At 39.1% G+C, this 20,626-nt stretch overlaps 1 protein-coding gene across 1 annotated transcript in view; it reads right to left on the minus strand.

Moving 5' to 3' along the window:
• LOC140254695 (sodium channel protein type 2 subunit alpha-like) overlaps positions 1-19,870 on the minus strand; it is a 54,872-nt gene extending 35,002 nt beyond the window's left edge. The window contains exons 1-3 of the mRNA XM_072341560.1: positions 19,789-19,870; positions 19,198-19,334; positions 569-892 (exon numbers count right to left, since the gene is read on the minus strand). Coding sequence (XP_072197661.1) covers positions 569-841 — 273 coding nt within the window. The 5' untranslated portion in view covers positions 842-892; positions 19,198-19,334; positions 19,789-19,870. The remainder of the gene's footprint in view (positions 1-568; positions 893-19,197; positions 19,335-19,788) is intronic.
• Positions 19,871-20,626: the final 756 nt, after the last annotated feature.

Below are 20,626 nucleotides of genomic sequence, written 5' to 3' on the forward strand. Positions count from 1 at the left end.
AAAGGCTTTACTGCCTATTTTGTCTGCAGTTATTACTAGTACCATTAACTCAACCATTTTTGATTTGGACGAGAAAACAATCAAACTGCCCTCTAATGGAAACTTAAGTTGACCCATATTTTATTACTATTCTCCCAAAAGGCAAATATCTGCTAATAAGCAGGTTTAACACTGAAACTTCCTGTTTTCTGTACTAGAAAAATATTGCTTTAACTGAGTTGCTTTATACAAGAATATAAATTATTCTCCTCAGCTGTTTCTCAGTACTGAACAGATTTCTTTGAATCCCCAGGAACAGAATAGCCAGACAGAGAAGTAGTTTTCAGATGCTTCAGCACTGCATCAGATTTCAAGAGATTAAAATACACCTAGTTGTATTCATAAACCCAGTAGCCCAAAACATCATAAGGAAAAAATCAGACAATAAAAGTGAAGTTCTTTTCAAAAAACAACCAACCGACCTACAAACAGTGCTTTCAGTAGGACTCCTAACTACCTCCAAAAAACAGCATTTACCATTTTGTAGTTCAATAGGTGCATTCTAATTAGAATATTAATAAATGCTTACCTTTTTATTGATATAATATGGATCCAAGTCCTCCAGGGGCTCAGATACCATGTCTGGAGGAATATCACCATAAATAAATGGCAGTGTCTTTCCTGCCTCCAAGTCATTATTTGGCGTTGGCTGAACTTCTTCATGACCACCCTCATCTTTATGCTCATTTTTATCACGATTTGACTTTTCATCAGCAATTCGTTTTTCAATAGCAGCAAGAGACTCTTTGGTGAAACGGAAGAAGCAGTCAGATCCTGGTGGTACCAGCATTGCCTGTGCCATCTTCTCATTCTGTAAACTTTAAATACTTTTAGGCTCTTGTGCAAGAAGATCCTAGTAGAACATGAGAGAAAAAGAAACGAAAAGAAAATAAGAGAACGAAACAGCAAAAGTGATCAAAAGTTTTCAGGCATAATTGTTACCTGCCACTTTTCTATTCCTAAAGCACTATACAAGGAAATCAGCTACCTTAGTGTTTGTAAAGGAACAACACAGCAAATAGGTGAAGTTTTGGATATAAAGAAAAGTACAAAAGGAGAAGGTATCATCACATTTGCATGCAGTTTATTTGTCATCTCAGGTTAATACAAATATCTTAAAAAAAGGAAAAAAATATTCTCCATTTCCCTAGCCTCAACACGAAAGCTGAACCACACCCCATTATGAAAAGCTAAGAAACACGTTCTTTAACATGCAGCACTGAAGAAAACAATTATGAGTTCCAACATACAGATTTAAAAAAAGCTTGGTTCTCTAAATCTTACTGTTTAGTACTATGATACATATCACGGTGCTACTCAAATTATATATTTAAAAAAAAAAAAACACCAAAAAAAAAAACAAAAAAGAAACCCCAGCATACTAAAGAAGGCTGGCTAAATTACTAAGTCTTAAGAACCACATCAATCTCATAAGTAAATTAAGGAAAAAAAAAAAGAAAATGAATTAAAAATAAGAAGCTGCTACCATGATAGCCTGGTGATGATGTACACTGAAATTCAATTTGGCAAATTATCAAACTTGATGAGTCATCAGCAAACCTACATACATGCTCTTTGTTATGCCCTTTGTTTGGTGCATCTGTGTATATGAAAGAATGTGGGTTTTTTTCAGGTTGGTCAACTGTATAAATTATAACTTAGAATATTAAGTACTATACTTTTGTACACCACAATGCAGAGTCAAGGCTGTTACAGTTGCTCAAAAAACTAAATCTATTCAAAGCAAGAAGCTGGCTATAGAACAAACCCAGAAATTTATTAGGAAGATGGTTTAATCTAGAAAGCATCAGCTCTAATCAGCAATTAAAAATCTAGTATCCTTCCTTCTCAAAGAATTTCCTGTGCAGACACTAATAGTACATACACTGTTCATCCATTTATGATCCTAAGCATCAAGAACTGAAACATTTCTGAATTATTGATACTTCTCAGCCTGAATAAATTAAACCTCTTACCACATTTCATCCCTTGTTCTTCTAGCAGATTGTGACACTAAAATAAGACAAACTTGGACAACTTGTGTTAGACAAAACAATTTGCCATGCCCTTCATTTACAAGTTGTTTCTTTCCCTGTAGTTTGTTTGTGAAATTAATCTCAAAGATTCTGTAATCAAACACCTTCTGAGGACAGACTGAACTTCTGGGAAGTTCTAGCAATACAATTTCTTACACACAACTCACTGGGCCTCTGTATTTTTCCCAAAGTGATTCCAAACTAGCTGTTTTCAATTCAAGAATTCCCAGTTCAATGTGTAAATCTATAGTAACAATTAGAAAATATCCGAAAAATATTAATATTGCAAGAGTGAAAAATGCTAAAATGGCAAATAATGTTACTTTCTGTGTTTTTGGAATCTGCAACTACTTAAGAGAAGCTGACTGGCCTCTTTCCTTCATTTCTGAAAGCATTCAAGCACAGATCCAGGAAACTGAGTCCTCAACAGACAAGAATTCCAGTCACTGACGTATCAAAGAGTAAACTTTCAACAGAGCCAACACACAGCAAATGCAAAACTGAAAGTGTTTATTATTAGCAATATAAAACTGAAAAACATTACTCGCTCTGTCAAAAACATAGCATGCACACATTTTTATTCTAACAACTATAACATTTTTATTCTAACAGCTATAATGTTCTTGTCGCTCGCATGCATGACTTCTATATTTTTTTCCCCAAAATACAGACTTTTTACAGCTTTCGTGCCTGTGCTACTTTCTAAGACAGATCCACTTTTGCAAATCCTGATGTTCTATCTTGCAAAATTTAATTATCATGTTTTGTTCTTTTTATCTTCAGATCTCTTCAGCTTGCTGGTGTATTGATGAATTATCACTATACCATAAACATGAATAATGAGACTTTATCAGGGCTTTGCATTGGAAACCACACAAAGAGTGCTGAGTGACCTTTGCCCCCAAATACTTTTCTTTTATGAGAACAAAGACATCAAGATTAAATTTACACTATGAACTTCATAATTTTTAATCAATTTTCTGTTTAAATTCTCAATAAAGACAACTGTCAAAGCTTTTAAATGCAACTTCTATCTGTGGATGTTAATGAATATGCATCTTACTCCTTGTTTTGATGCTTTAAAGATAAATCGATAAATTCAATATCTCCATGGATACTGTATAATTACAGAGTAGCTGCTTGGAGATGGAGCTATGAAGCAATATCCTTCTATATTTATTTTTAGATAATCCTGGTGCTTGCTCACTGTTTAGTTTCCTATGTTCATCAGCTGAAAGAGAGTAGGAAGGAGAAGCAACCACTATGCAAGATTCATTTACGTTCTTCACACTCAGCACTTTTCATTCAATAATGCTCAGTTTCTAAATAGCTATTACATCTCTTCAGAATACACTGCCAGATTCCCCTGATTGTAACCCAGAAAGTATTTAAGCCAGAAATCATTTAGTGCAACAACATGTAGGATTTAACAGATATTACTTAGAACAGCGAAAAATGACTTTTCTTCTTGTACAGGAAAGTTTCAGATGAAAAAGGCTGATTTAGCAGAACGTTTAAAAGAAAATCTGGTTGCTTTAAGGCATTCAAATTTAAAGGAAGAAATAAAAACATGTTCAAAACAGGAAAACCTCCAATAGAAAGGAAGGTTTTCAGAAGTACTTAGTCTGATCTAACTTACAGATCAAGTACTCAAAATGTACATGGTGGGCAAATGGCAGCGACAGGACTGCAAGTGGCTTTTCATAGTTAAGATTTCTCTTGCATCAGATTTGCTGAAAGTGATTCCAAGAAGTCAATAAAGAATGTGTTCAGAAAATTAGGAAGTACAATACTCGGAGATTAAATTTTCAGAAACTCTCTGCACCCTATTCCATGTTCGTTAAACGAATGCCAGCAGAAAAAGAAATGCACATAGCCTGAAAGGGACATGTGTAGAATTACCACAGTAGGTAAATTACTTTCAAATGTTCTGCCCATACGAAATCCAGACATTTACAAAATCCATACAGGTCACAGTCATGACATCATCACCTGTTCTTCTGCTCACAGAACTCTGCATCATGCTGTTCTGCTCCCCATTGCTCTGGTACACATGAGCTATGCAACCCATCAGTATATAAAAGTTGAAAAAATAGTCTTTCTCGCAAAGCAAGTGATGTCAATGAAGCATCCTGCTTGAAGAGTTAGAAGATCAAAGAATCAACTCATAAGAGAGACGAAGAGGTAGGTAAAACAGGAGCTTTATCGTTAACCAAAAATCTGTGAGGTCCTTAGTAGGACTCACGTCCACAGAATGAGAGCTTACATTCACATATGTGTACAAAGAAATCCACAAACTACTCTACTGAACATTGGAAAAATGCTTCTTTCAAGTTCACACACTCATTTAATATCTAACGCTATTTTACAACCAACTAAACACTCATAATCAAGTTCTTAAAGCAGGAATTCTTATTTGATATAGCAGATATGAGAATTGAAACTTTTAACATAATAGCAAAACCTAATTATGGAGGTGCTCCTTGCATAATGGACCATTTATGGGAAGGTGCTCAACTGCTCTGCTTTCTAGCACAACAGAATAAGCATTAATGGTATACCACATTATGTTATGCGACTAATGTTAAATTAGTTTTATCGGAAGCCACTCACAACTTCCATGAATATCTGAAAGAGATTGAAAACAAACAACAACAACAAGCACAAACAAAAAACAAAAACCACCACCTCAGTTATGTTTAAAATGGTTATGGTCTCCTAAATATTCTTTGCTACTAAGAGCAAACAAGTAAATATAAGAGATAGTTAGAAGTTACATAGTCAGAAAGAACAAGTACCATTACTCTTCTGAATTAATGGAAGGACCTCAACATTTACAAGAAGTGAATTTGCTCTGCATTACAGTTACACATAAAACAAGGACCTGATTTTTGTGAAAGGTCAGTAGAAGGATGAGTTCAATAAAGATGTTTTTTGCATGTAAAAAATGCAAACATTTCTGCAAAATAAAATGGACACTGACAAGATTCATTCCATTTAGCTTACTGTTTATATTCTTTCTAGAAGTCTTGCATAACTGCATTCAGCATATTCACGTTGAGTACACAATCCAAGACACACTTAAAATCTTTGTGCAAACTCTAATGATGTCAGAAATGTTTTGGCACTTTTATTTTGTAAAAAGAAAACCAAAGAAAAAACCAGAGCTACTCTACTAGCCCTATCTCTAGGACTGCTTTATAGGACAAAGTTGAAATCTCCCAAAACTCAGGGCTGTAAGTCAGAGGCTCTCCCCAAAACTGTATGGAAATGAGATGAACATCAGAACCATGCTGGCATTGGTCAGTCTTTCATTAAATTGTTAGTAAAACCGGGAAAGTTCTGAGATCTCCACTTCACTAAGAGCTTTGATTCTAGTGAGTCGTATCAATAAACAACTACAACTGCATTATCTTAAATAGCTTTGAGAAAAGGAATGCACAATTCTTCTAGCATATAGAAATTTCTATACGTTTGTACAGTTACGAATTTTCTGGTCTTGTAGCAAAAAGCAATGATACACGAAACATCAAAACTTATCATCATGTATGGCTTTCCACTGAAGGATATGATGTCCCCTAAAATAGCCTTTTCTCAAAGTTACTCACATTTTGCTTTCTTTCAGACATAGAAAACTAGATTTTTTTTTTTTGCCTTCAACACTTGGAATTTTGTACCTATATGCAAACAAGCAAACATTTAATTATCTTTCTAAACTAACACACATTGCACCTGAGAATTTAGATGATTTGAACTTCTGAAAGAGTCTACCCTGAGAGAGAAGAACTCAGCAAAAGGCAGACTTAAAAGAAGTTAGGTCACAGTGCAAACATGCTGCAAAGAATGAAAGCAAATGAACTTACCTCAACTATCTGCATTGACTCCTGAAACAAAAGGGCATCTGGAGTTAATATTTATAATACATTGACTTAACTAATGTATGGCAAGACTACTACAACAAAGAAAGCCTATTTTGTTTGTCAACTCTTATTTGTTCCCTTGTTATAAAAAGTATGCTCATGGCTTTCTCTTTTTATAACCAAATCTTTTTCCATTAATCAATGCAAGGCTATTGGGGTCCACACAGTTGAATAAACAAGAGGTCTTTTCCTGCATTTGTTTATAAAAGACACATGCTCCTCACATTGCTAAAATCTACTATCCTGGTACAAACATCTACAACACGCTGCCTGTGATCCTGGAAGACAATCTAAACTTGCTGTTGGTTGTTCTTACCCATCATCTGATAAAAACACATCACACAAAAAGAGGCAAACATGTTGAACAGAAGTCAAATGCCACAGATAAATTACATATTCCATTAAAGGTGCTATTTGGAAGAATTATAGAAGGCTGAGCCTTCTGATCATATGATTCTATGATTCTATGATTCTGTTCAGTGCCTGGGGGAACCCTCACATCCAAATGCAAGTTAAAGCATTTAGGGCTGGGAGGAAAAACAGAAGGTAATGTTTCTTTCAACTTTTCATAGCTAGAAGCTGGATTTTCCAGAGTGAACCCATTGCTGATCATTAAAACATATCCTGTCAAAGTTCATATACTTTCTAATTAAGACTGCCTCAACAACAGATGAGAACAACTACACAATTTTGTTCAGATGGTAATAAATAAATTACATGCATGCATTTCAGAATACATAAACTCTACGCACAACAGAGGAAGTGTGTGCATCCACATATGGAGGATTTTTTGTTAGCTTAGGTCTTGCAAACAAAGCAACAGAAACCCAAATGCCAAGCTACATATATCAGAATATTCCACAGAAATGACTCAGACCTTGTACACAATGCTCAAGCAGTGCAGACACCTCTAAGTGATTCGTTCCAGAGCATAAAGGCATAGCACTTCCTATATATTAGACTTCAGACCATTACGTCACTCAAACTTTCAGTATCACAATTCCAATAACTTTCCTGATTTAAACCAAATTAAAAATAAAATGATCCTGAATACCTTACTTCTACAAGATTAAAACTGATGTGTTGAGATCCCACAGAATGACTGCATCAACACCACCCATGAGGGTTTCAGCAATGCAGCATGTATTTCTATGAGTTATTACCAACTGCATGAAAATGAGTTGTTTGAAGTAGAAGACAATTTCAGTTGCAGATAAACAAAAAGATATGCCTGTTTCTGATAAATCCCTGGTAGTGTGCTCATAATCGTTTATGCAAAACACCTTTAGATAAATCAGAACAAAACTTGGCTGAGAGGCCCCTTTGGAAGCGAGACAGCCTACACTCCAGCTCAAAATGAGTTTAACCTCCTTACCATGGCTTACACTCAGAAACCTGTAAGCTCCCTCCTTTTCATCAACCCCCCCTCCCACCCCCCAGTATAAGTGGTAAGAACTGGCTATAGACTGCAAAAGAAATACAGCAAGCAGTACAACCAGACATTTCAGTTCTTCATTCTGGCCAGACAGGCTCCCTGTCCCTCCCTTAATGGGCTCATTAGTGTAATCTGAGTCTACTTTTTGTGCCTGTCTAATTTTCTAGAGCCTCAGCTGCTGTTCTGAAAATCAATACATGGTGGAGGTGATCGGTAAAACCTGGCTTGGATTGAAATGATAGAGACAAAATTCACAAATCTGTTCTAACCAATGCTTATACAACCTTGTGCAAAAACCTTGAAAAAGGAGAACTGCACTAACATACATTATAGCAGAGATGTATGGAAAGATCTTTGTATTAATAAAGAATTTAGCACCTCCAGTGTATTACTGAACATTTGTTAGCATCAGAAAAAAAATATTTACTCATGACATCCATTAAAAACCTTCTGAAGCAGATTAAGCAGGTAAAATTGAGATGAGGGTTCAATGCCAATTATGCAATTAAACAACCTAAAATGCAGTACTGTGATGCGGTATTTATTCAGATATTTAGGCTATCAAACACATTGGCAAAGTTCACTGTATACATCCCAGTGAACGGAACAGCATGAGAAGGAATGAAAAAAAGCAAGCTAGACCACTTAGTACCATGATGAGAAACTGCAGAGGAGAGACCAAGATTCCAGAGCTTGAATTTTCTGAAGGATTTGTCCTCCCCCAACCCCCTGTCCCACTTGACTTTCTATTTAACCTGACTTTTTAGTGTTGGACAGATTGACATTGAAGTTTATCTGAAAGTGCATCCATTTGGCAGGTAAATAACAGCAAACCTTCCTCCATTACAGAAAACCATACAAATCCTATACAACTGGAGGCTCTGAAGCTGGAAACTTGCCTCATGTTTTGGTTTGGAAAGAATCATAGAATCATAGAATTACCCAGGTTGGAAAAGACCTTGAAGATCATCAAGTCCAACCGCAGCCTAACCAGTACCCCCATCTGCTAAACCTCTGCTAAATCATATCCCTGAGTACCACATCCAAACGGCTCTTAAACACATCCAGGGATGGCGATTCAACCACCTCCCTTTAATTTACTTTTCTTATTTACTTCCTTTTGAAAAACTATTCCTCTCTTCCAGTCCGTATATAAGCAACAATTATGGTCAACACAAAACAAGCTTAAGTTAATTTAAAACAAAACCCCAAAGTTATGGTACCCCAGAGCCTGCTGGAGAGAGGATGAACACGCGAATAGATATGGCAGTATTGTCTAAAATGAAACAACAGAATCTGTTGGATGAAATAGGAAATGCAAACCTAAGGAAGTAATCTGGTTATTTAATTTTACAGTTATTTGTCTGTCACTAAAAATATTTTGTTCTTCACATTTAAATCAAGAGTTTTAAAGCCAAGGATGCAATGACTGGTATCAACTGCCAACTGACATATGAATTAGAGGCAGTAATAAGACATATCCTGCCCTGAGAGGTTGATAAATACTGAAATACTTACGGTTATTAAAGAAGCATTAACTTCTATCAGCAAACCAGGGTACTCTATTTTGCAACCAATTTATATGGCTCAAAGTCTAAGTTAAAGGATGTTCCTTCTGTGGGCAATGAGAAACAAAACTTTCACCAATCAACTATAAAAGACTCCTGATGGATAATGATAAAAGGATTATTTCTATCAGCTCTTTCATCAAAAGCTGCAGGCAATGATAAATGCAGTGCTACTGCATAATTCACTCTTCTGCTCATGGACAAAATAATTTTATTTTTTTCCCCATCTTCATATTCCCATGAAAATATCCCTATTTTCCCAAACGTGCCTCACCCCATAATTAAACGACTGTAAACTAAGGAGAAAAAGTTGGTTGTTTTACTGACCCGAAACTTGATAATTTCTGAAAAGAATATTTGCAATCATTGCATTAGATGCATATAAAAAAATTCACGTAGTTTACGCTGCATTATCAGAGTGTGCCATTTGCTGGAAGAGAAAAGCTACAGATTAAGTGTCTGTCAATCATACTTAGTCAGAAATCACAGAACCTACTTGCTTGGCATCACCTATTTTCCCTGTCTTGAACCCAGAGGCTCACAACCCTTCTTAAAGAAGCACACTTGGGCACTTAGCATCATTCTAAGAATCATTTGTTCATAAAAGATTTTAGATAAACTGGTGAAAGCCAGAATTTGGCAACGTGAACCACCAAAAGAAAAGTAAGACTAACCAGGTCACACTGTTCATCAATGGGAAAATAAAGTAAAAATCTGATGAGGTCAGCCGTAACTCATGGCAGATGACTGTGTGCTACAACCCAAAGCAAGGAAACGGTTTTAAATGAACAGTTTCTATGCATTTGCTGAAAACTGGCAGAAAGCAGCCACTATATTGCACAACCACAATGTAATTATAACTGAATTGTAAGACGTTCATTAGGTACAATTATAAAATAAACCCAAACAGAACATGGAGCATAGGGTTTCATTTTTGTTTGGTTTTGATATATTTTTTTTTTAAAGTGTAATTCACCACCTTTTTTTTTTTTTTTCTTTTTCTTTTCTTTTTTTTTTTTTTTCCCAGAATAATAGAAAGCAGCTATTTCAGACCAGACCACCAGATCTGCTGTACTTTATCAGCACTGTGGAATGAGAAACTCATTTGCAAAACCTTCCATGTTCCTTCCTCCCCAGTCATACAGTAGGAATAAATAATTTAATGAAGTACTCATCAGGAGAAAGGAATAGTCTATTAGTCCATGCCTGCATTCTTTCCCCTCACTTCCTTGAATCTTTTAGATGTGTCTCCATTATAGCTTTGCAAAATACCATGACTATGAACTTAAGAAAAAAACGTATCAAATTCATTTGCAGTATTCCAAAATTATAATTAAGGAATCAGTGTGAATAGAATGTTACAACTTTGGGAGAGTACCCAAAAAATCATACTACAGAAGAAACTAGAAGGCATAAAAAACAACCCCAAACAATGCTAAGTATCACTCTTAGAAAATCAATTACATTTTTCAATCCTTATAATTAAACACTCATCTGCTTCCAGAAGACACTTAAAAGCACACAATCCTCACTTGCCAGTAAACACATCTACATCTCTTAAATTACTTACGAAGGACAAGACAGTCATTTGACCCATTGCTCCAAAAGTGAGAGGGCTGCATCTCACAATTATTAGCCAGTAATTTATGTCTTAGAGACAATGGCCCATTAGGCCCTACGTTCAACTGAAGAAATCCAGAAAAATATGCAAACTTATGCTGCAGGAAGCGCATAGTAAGCTCACATGAATGTAGAAAAGCAGTAAAAAGGATGAAAAGCACAAGGTCAGGTTAATTTAAGTACTCTATTCTGACTATAGACAGAGCTTCTGGAAAAAGGAGTCATCTTAAGTCATTATTGAATGTTAAAGGAACTTCCCACAGCAGAAAACTGACACTCAGTTTTGTAACTCCTCACCAAACTATTACACCTAAATAGGAAAGCACTATCATGTTCTAGTAATAAAATAACACATATACTTTGCTAGTGATTGTATACTGTCACAAATGCAGTATATGTTTAGCACAGCAAAACCTCTGAACATCACTCCTGTATCCCATGTCATCACCGATGAAGCACATTACCACTGCATGGAAGGACAGAATTCTGCGTGACTTCAGTTAAAGGACAATGAGACAGGATCAGGAGACAGAGGGAGAGTGCAGGAAAGAATTACAAAATAAGTGATCATGGTTATTTTGTGCGCCAGACAAATGCACTTTCATTCAATTCAATACAATTATCAAAACTATCCTTGTTATGCCACAGAAACTGCTACAAAATATCTTTAAATATCATCTCTGAAACATCATTAAGTATCAACTATAAGCATCTACACCCTCAAAGCTTTAGCTCACATCTACACTATCATATATAGCTATCTATAGCTATCATTTTACAAACAAAAATTGATGACATACATTATTTTATATACATCACTTTTTTACACACCACATTTTTTATACATCACTTGAAAGACATAACAGTTGATATAAGTTTGTAAATTTTGGGGAAATCAGCATACAAATCCCTAGAAAAAAAAATGGAAACTGCACAGTAATTTCAAGCACAAAAGCTCCTGAAAAGAAAACACAGCTCTCATGAGCTCACCACATTGTAACATGCTAGAGAAACCCACTTGTTCATGCAGAAGTAGCACACTGGTTCATTACTTCATGCAGCTATGGCCTTTGAAATCTCAAGCATGGGCTACAGAAGAAATGCAGTTTGTATTAACCAGGAACTCTGAATCCAGGAGGCTGCAGGCAGAGGTGAAGCAAACCACTATTCTCCAAGACAGACTCAGAGATCAGCAGCATCTCACAAGTCATCATCACCACTGCTCTAACAAAAGCAAAGACAAAAGTACCATAACAGAAAGGAAATCCTATTTTCGCTGGGATAGAGAGAAGAAAAGTAGTTCAAACCATGAAAATCGCTGTCTCCTAACAAGCAAATGGTCACGTACCTGGACCAGTTCCTTCTGACTGCACTGAGCTTGTGATCTCTAAATAAAGATCTGTCAGCTTGTGATGGATTGGCAAGGAAGCCAGTCGCCTACATGGCCCTTTAAGAGGAGGTAACTCTAAATATGAAGCTCCTTCTTCCCCACCACATCCATGCATACCTAAGCAACGAGTCTACACAAGATTTTAATCAATACAGATCACCTCACTGACTGTTTTCAGAGCCTCATTCTCTGCTTTCTCTTTCTTCAGCTGACCTGTAAATATTTAAAGGTAACCAAGACAGGAAGCGTCTAACCAGCTCTGGGAATTTCAGCTCTGGGATAATGACTCCATCCTTCACCCCACCTAGCAAGTTAGGGAAGAAAAAATAAATTCTATATACCCTGCACATCAGGAAATAAATCCAGTTAAGCTCGCAGCCAATGAGAAGTACCAAAACAAAATGTTGCAAAGCATTTATATACATTGAAGCTACACAATAGGTTGCGTTTTCCTCTGCCTCTGTTAACTTAGAATTCTGAGGATACCGTATGTCTCCAAATCACTAAGTTTATTTCAATTCTTTTGAGTTTTCCTGCTTGACTATATACCTTGCTGAAAAGAAGAGCTCCCAGCTATCAGTGGGATGAAGACACAGGAGCTGAGCAGGATGAGCACAACATCATTTGATGGCCTCAAGGCCAAGGAAATGTATAGCTCCAGGGCACTGAGTACCAGGGAAGCCACAGATGGATTTAGGGCAAATAAGCCTAACTCCCTACTAGGTGGCTGACCTCCAAGTCAAACATTTCCTCGCTGGCTGGCCAGAATCCCAGAAGATACATTTCTCACTATTATAATGGGCTTGCATGCTACTTGATAGAGCCAAACTGCCAAGTGTACACATGCTAACGAAGCTTTTGGGTACCAGAAACAAAACACTCCTTCCTGGCTGCTATTTGATCAAATATCAAACATTTCTTCTACACACATGGCTAACTGTCACCCCAGGAGTGGCACAACGCTTTTTAGCTCAGGAAGGCAGGCATCAACATGGGTGCAGGCAGCAGCACGTGAGGAGGAAGCGGTGGAGACACAGGGATAGCTATGAGAAAATGAGGGGTGAGATGCTCCAGAATTGCTAATGGAAAGAAGAGAAACCCTGTAAAGGCAGTAGGAAGGAGACGATAAAGTCTTACAGAACCTGCTACAGCCTATCTGCTAATACAGAAATTATTTACTCACAGGAAAAACAGTTAGGGAAAACACTTCTCAAGAACTCAGTAAATTATTCCAAGAGATGCATCATACATGAAGGAAATTTGGAGATGTATTTGTGAACACAGCCAGACTTCAAATGGCATACTTAAAGCACACAGTAAAAAACTTTACAACTGCATTGTAAAACATAAATCAGTACTTCCAACAGCACGGAATTACCAGCACATTAGAATTACATCTAAGTGAGTTTCAAGATTCAGTCTATTTTTTTTTTTCTTTTCCTTATTACTTACTCAATTTTATTATGTACTCACTTCCATACCAAGACCATTGGTAAATCAGAGCTGTTCAGACACAATGCCAAATGGTGAATCAAATGCAGAGGGCTTCATTTCCAGGAATTCGGGTAGAAAGACTTGGCGATCTCTTAAGGAGTATCCACGGGGAAGACAAAACTTCCCGAAATTACATGCTGCTCTGCATTATCAACAGCATCGGATATTTATCCAGGAAAGGATGTCGGGCAGCAGCACCAGTTCCTGTACCCATCCTGCCCCTGCATGCCAAGAGTTGCTCCCAGCAAATATGCCTTCAGCACACCCAGAAGCAGACATCAATGTGAGGGCACAAAGGGATGCTTTGCACCTCTCCACATCAGGTCAGTCTCTGAGAAATTTGAGATAAGAATTTTCTATCCAAAAGCTCAAGGCAACATTCCAAAAGCATCTTCTTCGAAAGACACTGCTTCAGGCTAACAGGAAAATAAAACAGGTCAATAACCTCAACAACAGAATGATAAGCCAAGAGGATCAACTAAAAGTGCAGATGAACAAGGCACCGACATTTAAAATTTGTCAGAAATATGTCACACAAGTGCATTTACTCCGAGAGATTTTGTTGCTTTTCCCTTATTTAACTTGCTGAAGTCCAGGCAAGAAAATTTCATTCATCCAGTAAGTTCAATTGGGACAGAATTTCTACTGAAATAACTGTATCTACCTTATCTAAATACTTTCAAGCCTCTTGTTGCTCTTTTCCTTATTCCAGAACACAACAACAGCACTGCAGATGGTTTAGCTTTTCACTTAAACCCCTGAAATGCTGTTCAGTGTCTACAGTGGAATTCTCCCAAGATTTTAGGATACTTATTACATTGCGACCTGGTGTAGGGAACCTGCTTTTCAGGGGGTTGGACTCGATGATCTCTAGAGGTCCCTTCCTACCCCTACAATTCTGTGATTGCACGAGAACGTGTAACCTACAGTTAGAAATGCAAGAAAGGGTTTATCTCCTAGCTGGAAATAAAATAGTTAACAGTGACAAAAGCCTTAACAACAGAAGCCAGATAATTAATGGAAATTTACTCCTGGGCTCAAGTGGTTGTGCTGGTTGAAACATTCAACAATAAGAATGACTCAACTCTCCCTAAGGAGCATGACATCCCTGATTATTATTGATAAATATGGTCTTGTCCTGGGCCGAGCTTACAATTTACTTCAACAGAAAAGAAAAATCTTTTTGAAAATTAAATTATAGCAGCCTCCACTCTGTGCGTTCTGCGCTGTATGCACGTATGCACTCCCAAAGGACACGCTGTATTACTAGGCATCCAACTCAATGTCCCAGTAAAAAAATAAAGGAGGACACGTGCTTAAAGGATTGGGCCCAGGCAAATGATGTTTCTTTGCACTAGAATAAAGAGGAAAATGTTCTCTATGCTATCTCTGCTTATTTAGTAGTAACGGCGTATTATTAATAAATGCTTACATGAAAAAGAGTGTCATTTACCATCTCTTCTACACTACATCAAAAACTCCTCTTTCCTTCAAACAAAATGAACGAGTGTTAAAATAAAATACCGAAGAGGAAAATGTCCATATCAATAATGTACTGCTGGAAATAAACCCTGAAATTAACAATCGATTAAGAAGCCCAGTAAGTTGTTCACATCCCATGCTATTTATCTACACTTTGCATTTCTTTTAGTGAGTGTAATTAAAAATCAATATAATCCATTTCACTAATTTCCATTCCTCTCTGCTGAACTTCAGCTGCAAACACTAAATTATGTTTGGAAAACAAAATGGGAAACTTGTTTTTGTGTTTCTTAGGAATCATATGAAAGTATCTTTGAATGCATTAGCCTCACACAAATCTTGCATTTTCATAAACTGACATTCATATAAACTTAAGTATGTATCTTCAAAAAATTGTTAAGTCCATCTATTAAAAATACACGTACATAAGAAAGAAATAAAAACAGGAGCCCAGATGATTTATCTTTTTAAATCCCTAACATACATAAGTGAAAGAGACAGAGAACAGCTGCAGCGACCTGAAGCTACTCTGCCTGCCTGACAGCCAGCCTGGCACTGGGCAAAGCGGGCAACACCCAGTGTCTGCCTCCACCTGCACCAAGGCTCCAGACATGGTGCCATGGCTGGGCTCTGCCTCTCCACCATGACACAGCCTTTCCCATCAGGACCACCATGGAGCACCTGAAGCCCAACACACAGGACGATTACTTTCTATTTGTGCCCAACAGCTTGTTGAACAACAATGCAACTGATCAATCCTAACAAAAAGATCTTCAGTCCAGACAGAAGTGAGAGGACACCTGCAACCCAGTACCGACATAAAAATGGCAACATCAAAATTAGCTTTCACTCTGTATGAAAACCCACACAACAACAGTGCTGTTTTGCTATATATCAGATGATAAACAAATCATTACATGAACTCATCTTCAAAGTATTAGAGTGTGTTAATTTTCTTTATTTTCCTAACTCTCATGCATACGTATTTGCTCTAAATAAGCTTCACTGGAATAAAACCCACAATTTTCACTTCCACTACTGAACTTCACTTTTTTCATTGCCTCCAAATTAAAAGTGTTTTTAATGCATCCCAGAAACAAGATACGTTGCTATAAAAAGACACATTATATGTGCAGGCATACATATGTAGGAAAGAAGTGTCCTGACACTTATTTTCCAGAGGAAAATCTTTCCCCTACATGACTTTTCACTGACCATATACTTTAATACAAGGGCTGTATCCCACATTCATTTTCTTAACAATACACTCTGATGTCGAAGTAGCACCCTTTATGTGGAAAGCACAGAGCACTTCTGCACCACTGTCACTCCTACAGAAAGAAAACCACCTTGCTCCCTCTGGAGCCCAAGATGGGCTGCCAAAAGTTTAGAGTTAAGGTAACATGGTGCCTACAGGAAAGGAATGCATCAGGTTCAGATTTACTATGTGAACTCCCCACCAGTATGGCAGCTAGATGTGGTACGCTGCTGCTCTTTGTATCTATTCCTGTTGCTCCCTGTCCACGGTGCACTTCTTCGATCTTCCCACAAATGTGGTCACTACTGCTTAGCAACCAGGGGAACATGAGAGCATACAGCAAAATCCTCCTCCCACAGCTCACCCTGCTCCATCTCCACATCATAAACTATCTTTCATGGCCAATTAAGAGGAACATATGATGTGTGGCCACAGAGAGACTGAGCGGTACCTCAGGGGTGACATGGGCTGAGCTGGGGTTTCTTTGCTAGGTGCATGCATGGAGAGCAAATTTAACAAGCTGATGACTGAAAGACCCTGTGATATGTGGGTAAAACAGCTCCCCAAAGGGTTATGCCAACTGATATTTTAAAAGAGTGGGGGAAAGGAGGAGAAAAAAGAGAAAGAAAAGAAGGAAGAGAAAGAAAGAAGAAAAGAAGGAGCTGAGTATCACGACGATGGGGGAACAGAAGAGCTTTATGCTGCGGCGTAAAGCCCTCAGCACTCCAGCCTCCTTCACCGCCGAGATCGGAAGGGAGAGAACCAGGAGCTCGCGAGCAGCACCGAGAGAGCAAAGTCCAGATGAAACGCCGCTAAGCAGCCGGGAAAGCAGCTACTCACTCACTTCTCCCATGCCACAGGTAGGTGCTCCTCCTCAGCGCTGCGCGGCCCGCGGCCGCCCCGTACCGCGCCTCGAGCCCTCAGCTCCGCGCCGCAGCCCCACGGAGCCCCGCCCGGCCCCGCCTGAGGGAAGCGCCGTGGCCGCCGCCGCCGCGCCCCCTGGCGGAGGCCGAGGACAGGGCGGGGTCCGAGGGAAGGGCCGGTTCCGCCCAAGGAGGACGGGGGAAGTATCACGGGGGATACGAGGAGATCTCCAAAGCCCCGGGGCGCCGTGCGAAGCGGGCGGCCGTGCCCGCCTCAGCCGAGGCGCGCGACGGCAGCGGATGGCGGGAAGCCCGCGCGGCGGTTGGGGGCTGCTGCAGGGCGGACAGCAGGGGGCGCTCCGCCCTGCTGGGGGCCGGGCTCCGCGAAGCACCGCAGGTGTTTACAGGCTGCAAGGCAGCATGGGTGCCTGAAGAGCACCGCGCTGAGACCCTACAGCTCGAGATCCGAACACGTGCATCTGATGCCTACACGCTAGCTACAGCCAAACCCACAACAGAACACGGCTTATTTTTCTGATGTTCTCCTGCCATGGCCTGCATGCACTGCACTTTCTGCCCCGGGAATGTTCGCCGGGAATCTACGGAAGACTGCATGAACTACTTCCAGCTGTTATTTTTATCTGTGGTCCCAGACAAACTGCTCATGAGCTAAATCCACCCAAAGTCACTGGAAATGCCTTAATGTCTCTGCTGCTTCCAAGCATGCGGGGGCAACATAACATGGTTTTGATGTCAGAGCGTACAGGTTTTACATTTACCTTTCACAACAGGGAAATAATCCAGGTAATAGCAATAGCTGCCTTCACCTTCTTTGGAAATAGATTAATTAGGAGCTAGCGAAGCACACAAACACCTCAAAAGTAAGTTTGAAAACATTTAAATGTGACCTATTTTCTGCACGTGTATTTACTTGCTTCTAATCCATTATGGGCATAAGATAACAGGGAGGAAAGAGATGCTGAAAGAGTGCTACCCTCTTCACTTTTACCGTGTTAGGATGAATAATGGGTCACGTGTTTCTCTGGCATACTTGGGCATTTCTCCAGGTTATGCTGGATTTGATACCCACTCCCCAGGCCTGGAAAGCCTCCGACAGAATCATGTTTGTTTTTGAGGCAGGACAAGCCTGATATTCCGAATAGGGATGGTTATGGAGTTGGCTAATAGCAACAGTGCAGTTCAAAAATTACTGCACTTTATAGAACCAATGCATTTCCTTAGAACACAGGACACTAAAATAAGTCATTTGTTACACTACATTCAAACATTTCAAAAGCTCTCCCACATGGATGTGGTGTTTTTATACAAAAGAAAGGCTTCTAACTGGAATAGCTGATGAGTATGTGACAGACTATCAGATACAATAAACCGATTTTTGAAGAGTGAATTGCAATAGTTAAAGTCGTAGCACCCTCTAGTGTTCAATGTGGGTATAGCTTCATAATCAGTACATTTGGAATCAGAGCATCCCAAGTTGGAAGGGACCCACAAAGATCATTGAGTACCGGTCACAAACGAGCACCCAAAAATCAAACCATGTTACTGATAGCATTGTCCAAAGACTCCTCGGCAGCTCGGGGCCGTTCCCAAAGCCCTGGGCAGCAGATCCATGCCCACCACCCTTTGGTGAAGAACCTTTTCCTATCACCCACCCTACCTCCCCTGACACAGCTCCATGCCATTCCCTCAGGCCCTGTCGCTGTTACAGAGAGCAGAGCTCAGCACTGCCCGTCCACTCCCTGTGAGGAGCAGCAGCCACAGTGAGGCCTCCCCTCAGTTCTTCTGCTCTGGGCTGGAAAAACCCAGGGATCTCAGCCACTCCACCTGCTTTTTACTCAAGAATCTTCACCATCTTTCTAGTCATCCTTTGGGTGCTCTCTAATAATTTTATTTCTTTCTTACGTTGTGGTGCCCAAAATCGCACACAGCGCTCAAGGTGAGGCTGCACCAACACACAGTATTACTGCATTACCACTTCAGCAACAGTGTTTACCAGGGACACTTAACTAATTTTCTGCAGTACTCAGATACACAAGAGAAGGTACTCCAACATGCATAAATAATGTGTTACCTGGAATCACATTTTAATCATCCTTCAGCACTGCGTTACTTTTTAAATTCCAGTTTTATCCTTGTAACTACAGACTTCTGATTTCTCTTGATGAATCTCTCTCTCTAGGCACAAAGAAGTCCATGGTAGATTTCTCCCTGAAGCAAGGAAAGAACAAATAAACTCACTGAAGAGTCCTTCAAAATATCATTGGCCAAGAAGGTGCACACTAGAAGTCAGAGGCCCGCCATTATACTACAGAAAGAGAGATCACCAAGAGTGAAATTATAGTTTCTCCTAAATATCAAAAAATGCCATGTGTAAATTGACAGAAAACAAAGAGAATTTAAAGTTAGTAAAGCAGCAGAAAATATGAATGAAAAAACAAGGCTTTCTATGCTTAAGGGCTTTTGTTATCTACCGGAACAGTTGGCCCAAGGATTTGTCCCTAAGGATATATTTGTTTTCAGTAGAGATTATACAACAAGCAGATACTGCTCTGGGGTGTTTATGGCCACTCTTTTAGGGTAAGGAAAGCCCAGATGTTAGCCTAGTTGTCTTGGTAATGCATGCCCCTAGATGAAGACAGTAATCTGGCAACAGCGGACTCACCTGTTTGCATATACTGCACACAAAGATCAAAAAACAGCAGCTCTTATAATGGCCTTCACTTCTTGGAAAGGTGGTCGTGACAGTGGAGGTAGGATGAGGCTTCTCTCTAATGTACATGATGAAAATTTGATGGGTGAGAATAGACGTGCATCATATCACACACAGAACATTTAACTTTGCATACCATGCAAAGCTTGCCTGAGAAGCCCCTTACAAATATACATTTTCATGCATCTTTTTGGAAATATGTTGTCTTAGCATGAGGCCTTATACTGTTCATGCCATAATTGAGAATGGGGCAACAAAATAAATTTAATTAATAAAAAAAAGAAACAATGCAAATCCTTAAGGCTTTATTCACCTGAAGAAAAAACTGCAAGCTTTCCAAGTGATCACACCCAAGGAGTGCACCTACTTCTCATGTATTCGTTGAGTCTTTAATGGAGAAGAGATCATTTAGTAACATGGCTGGTGAATATTATGCACTTGACTGAGAGAAGAAACTCAGCAAACAGCTTCTGGTCCTCCCCTGCTTCCCAGCATTACCAATACACAAAGGGGCCAGCTGCTGTTTGTTCTGTCACTTCCTCTGCAACCTGTACAGTACTCAATGTGAGGCTGCACCAGTGCAGAGAACCACCTGAAAAACAGTGTTCAAACAGTTTATAATCTCATCAATCCAATGCATACTGCAGTGCACAACTTGCTTTAGGTTCACCATTAGAGACGTAAAGCATGGATACAAATGTGCACCATATAAACATCTTGGACCCTTTTGTAACTTACTGTAGGGATCCTGATTTAGCAAGAGGCTTGAACTAAATGACCTCCAGAGGTC

This window comes from Excalfactoria chinensis, chromosome 7 (genome assembly GCF_039878825.1).
Source record: "Excalfactoria chinensis isolate bCotChi1 chromosome 7, bCotChi1.hap2, whole genome shotgun sequence".
NCBI lineage: Eukaryota > Metazoa > Chordata > Aves > Galliformes > Phasianidae > Excalfactoria > Excalfactoria chinensis.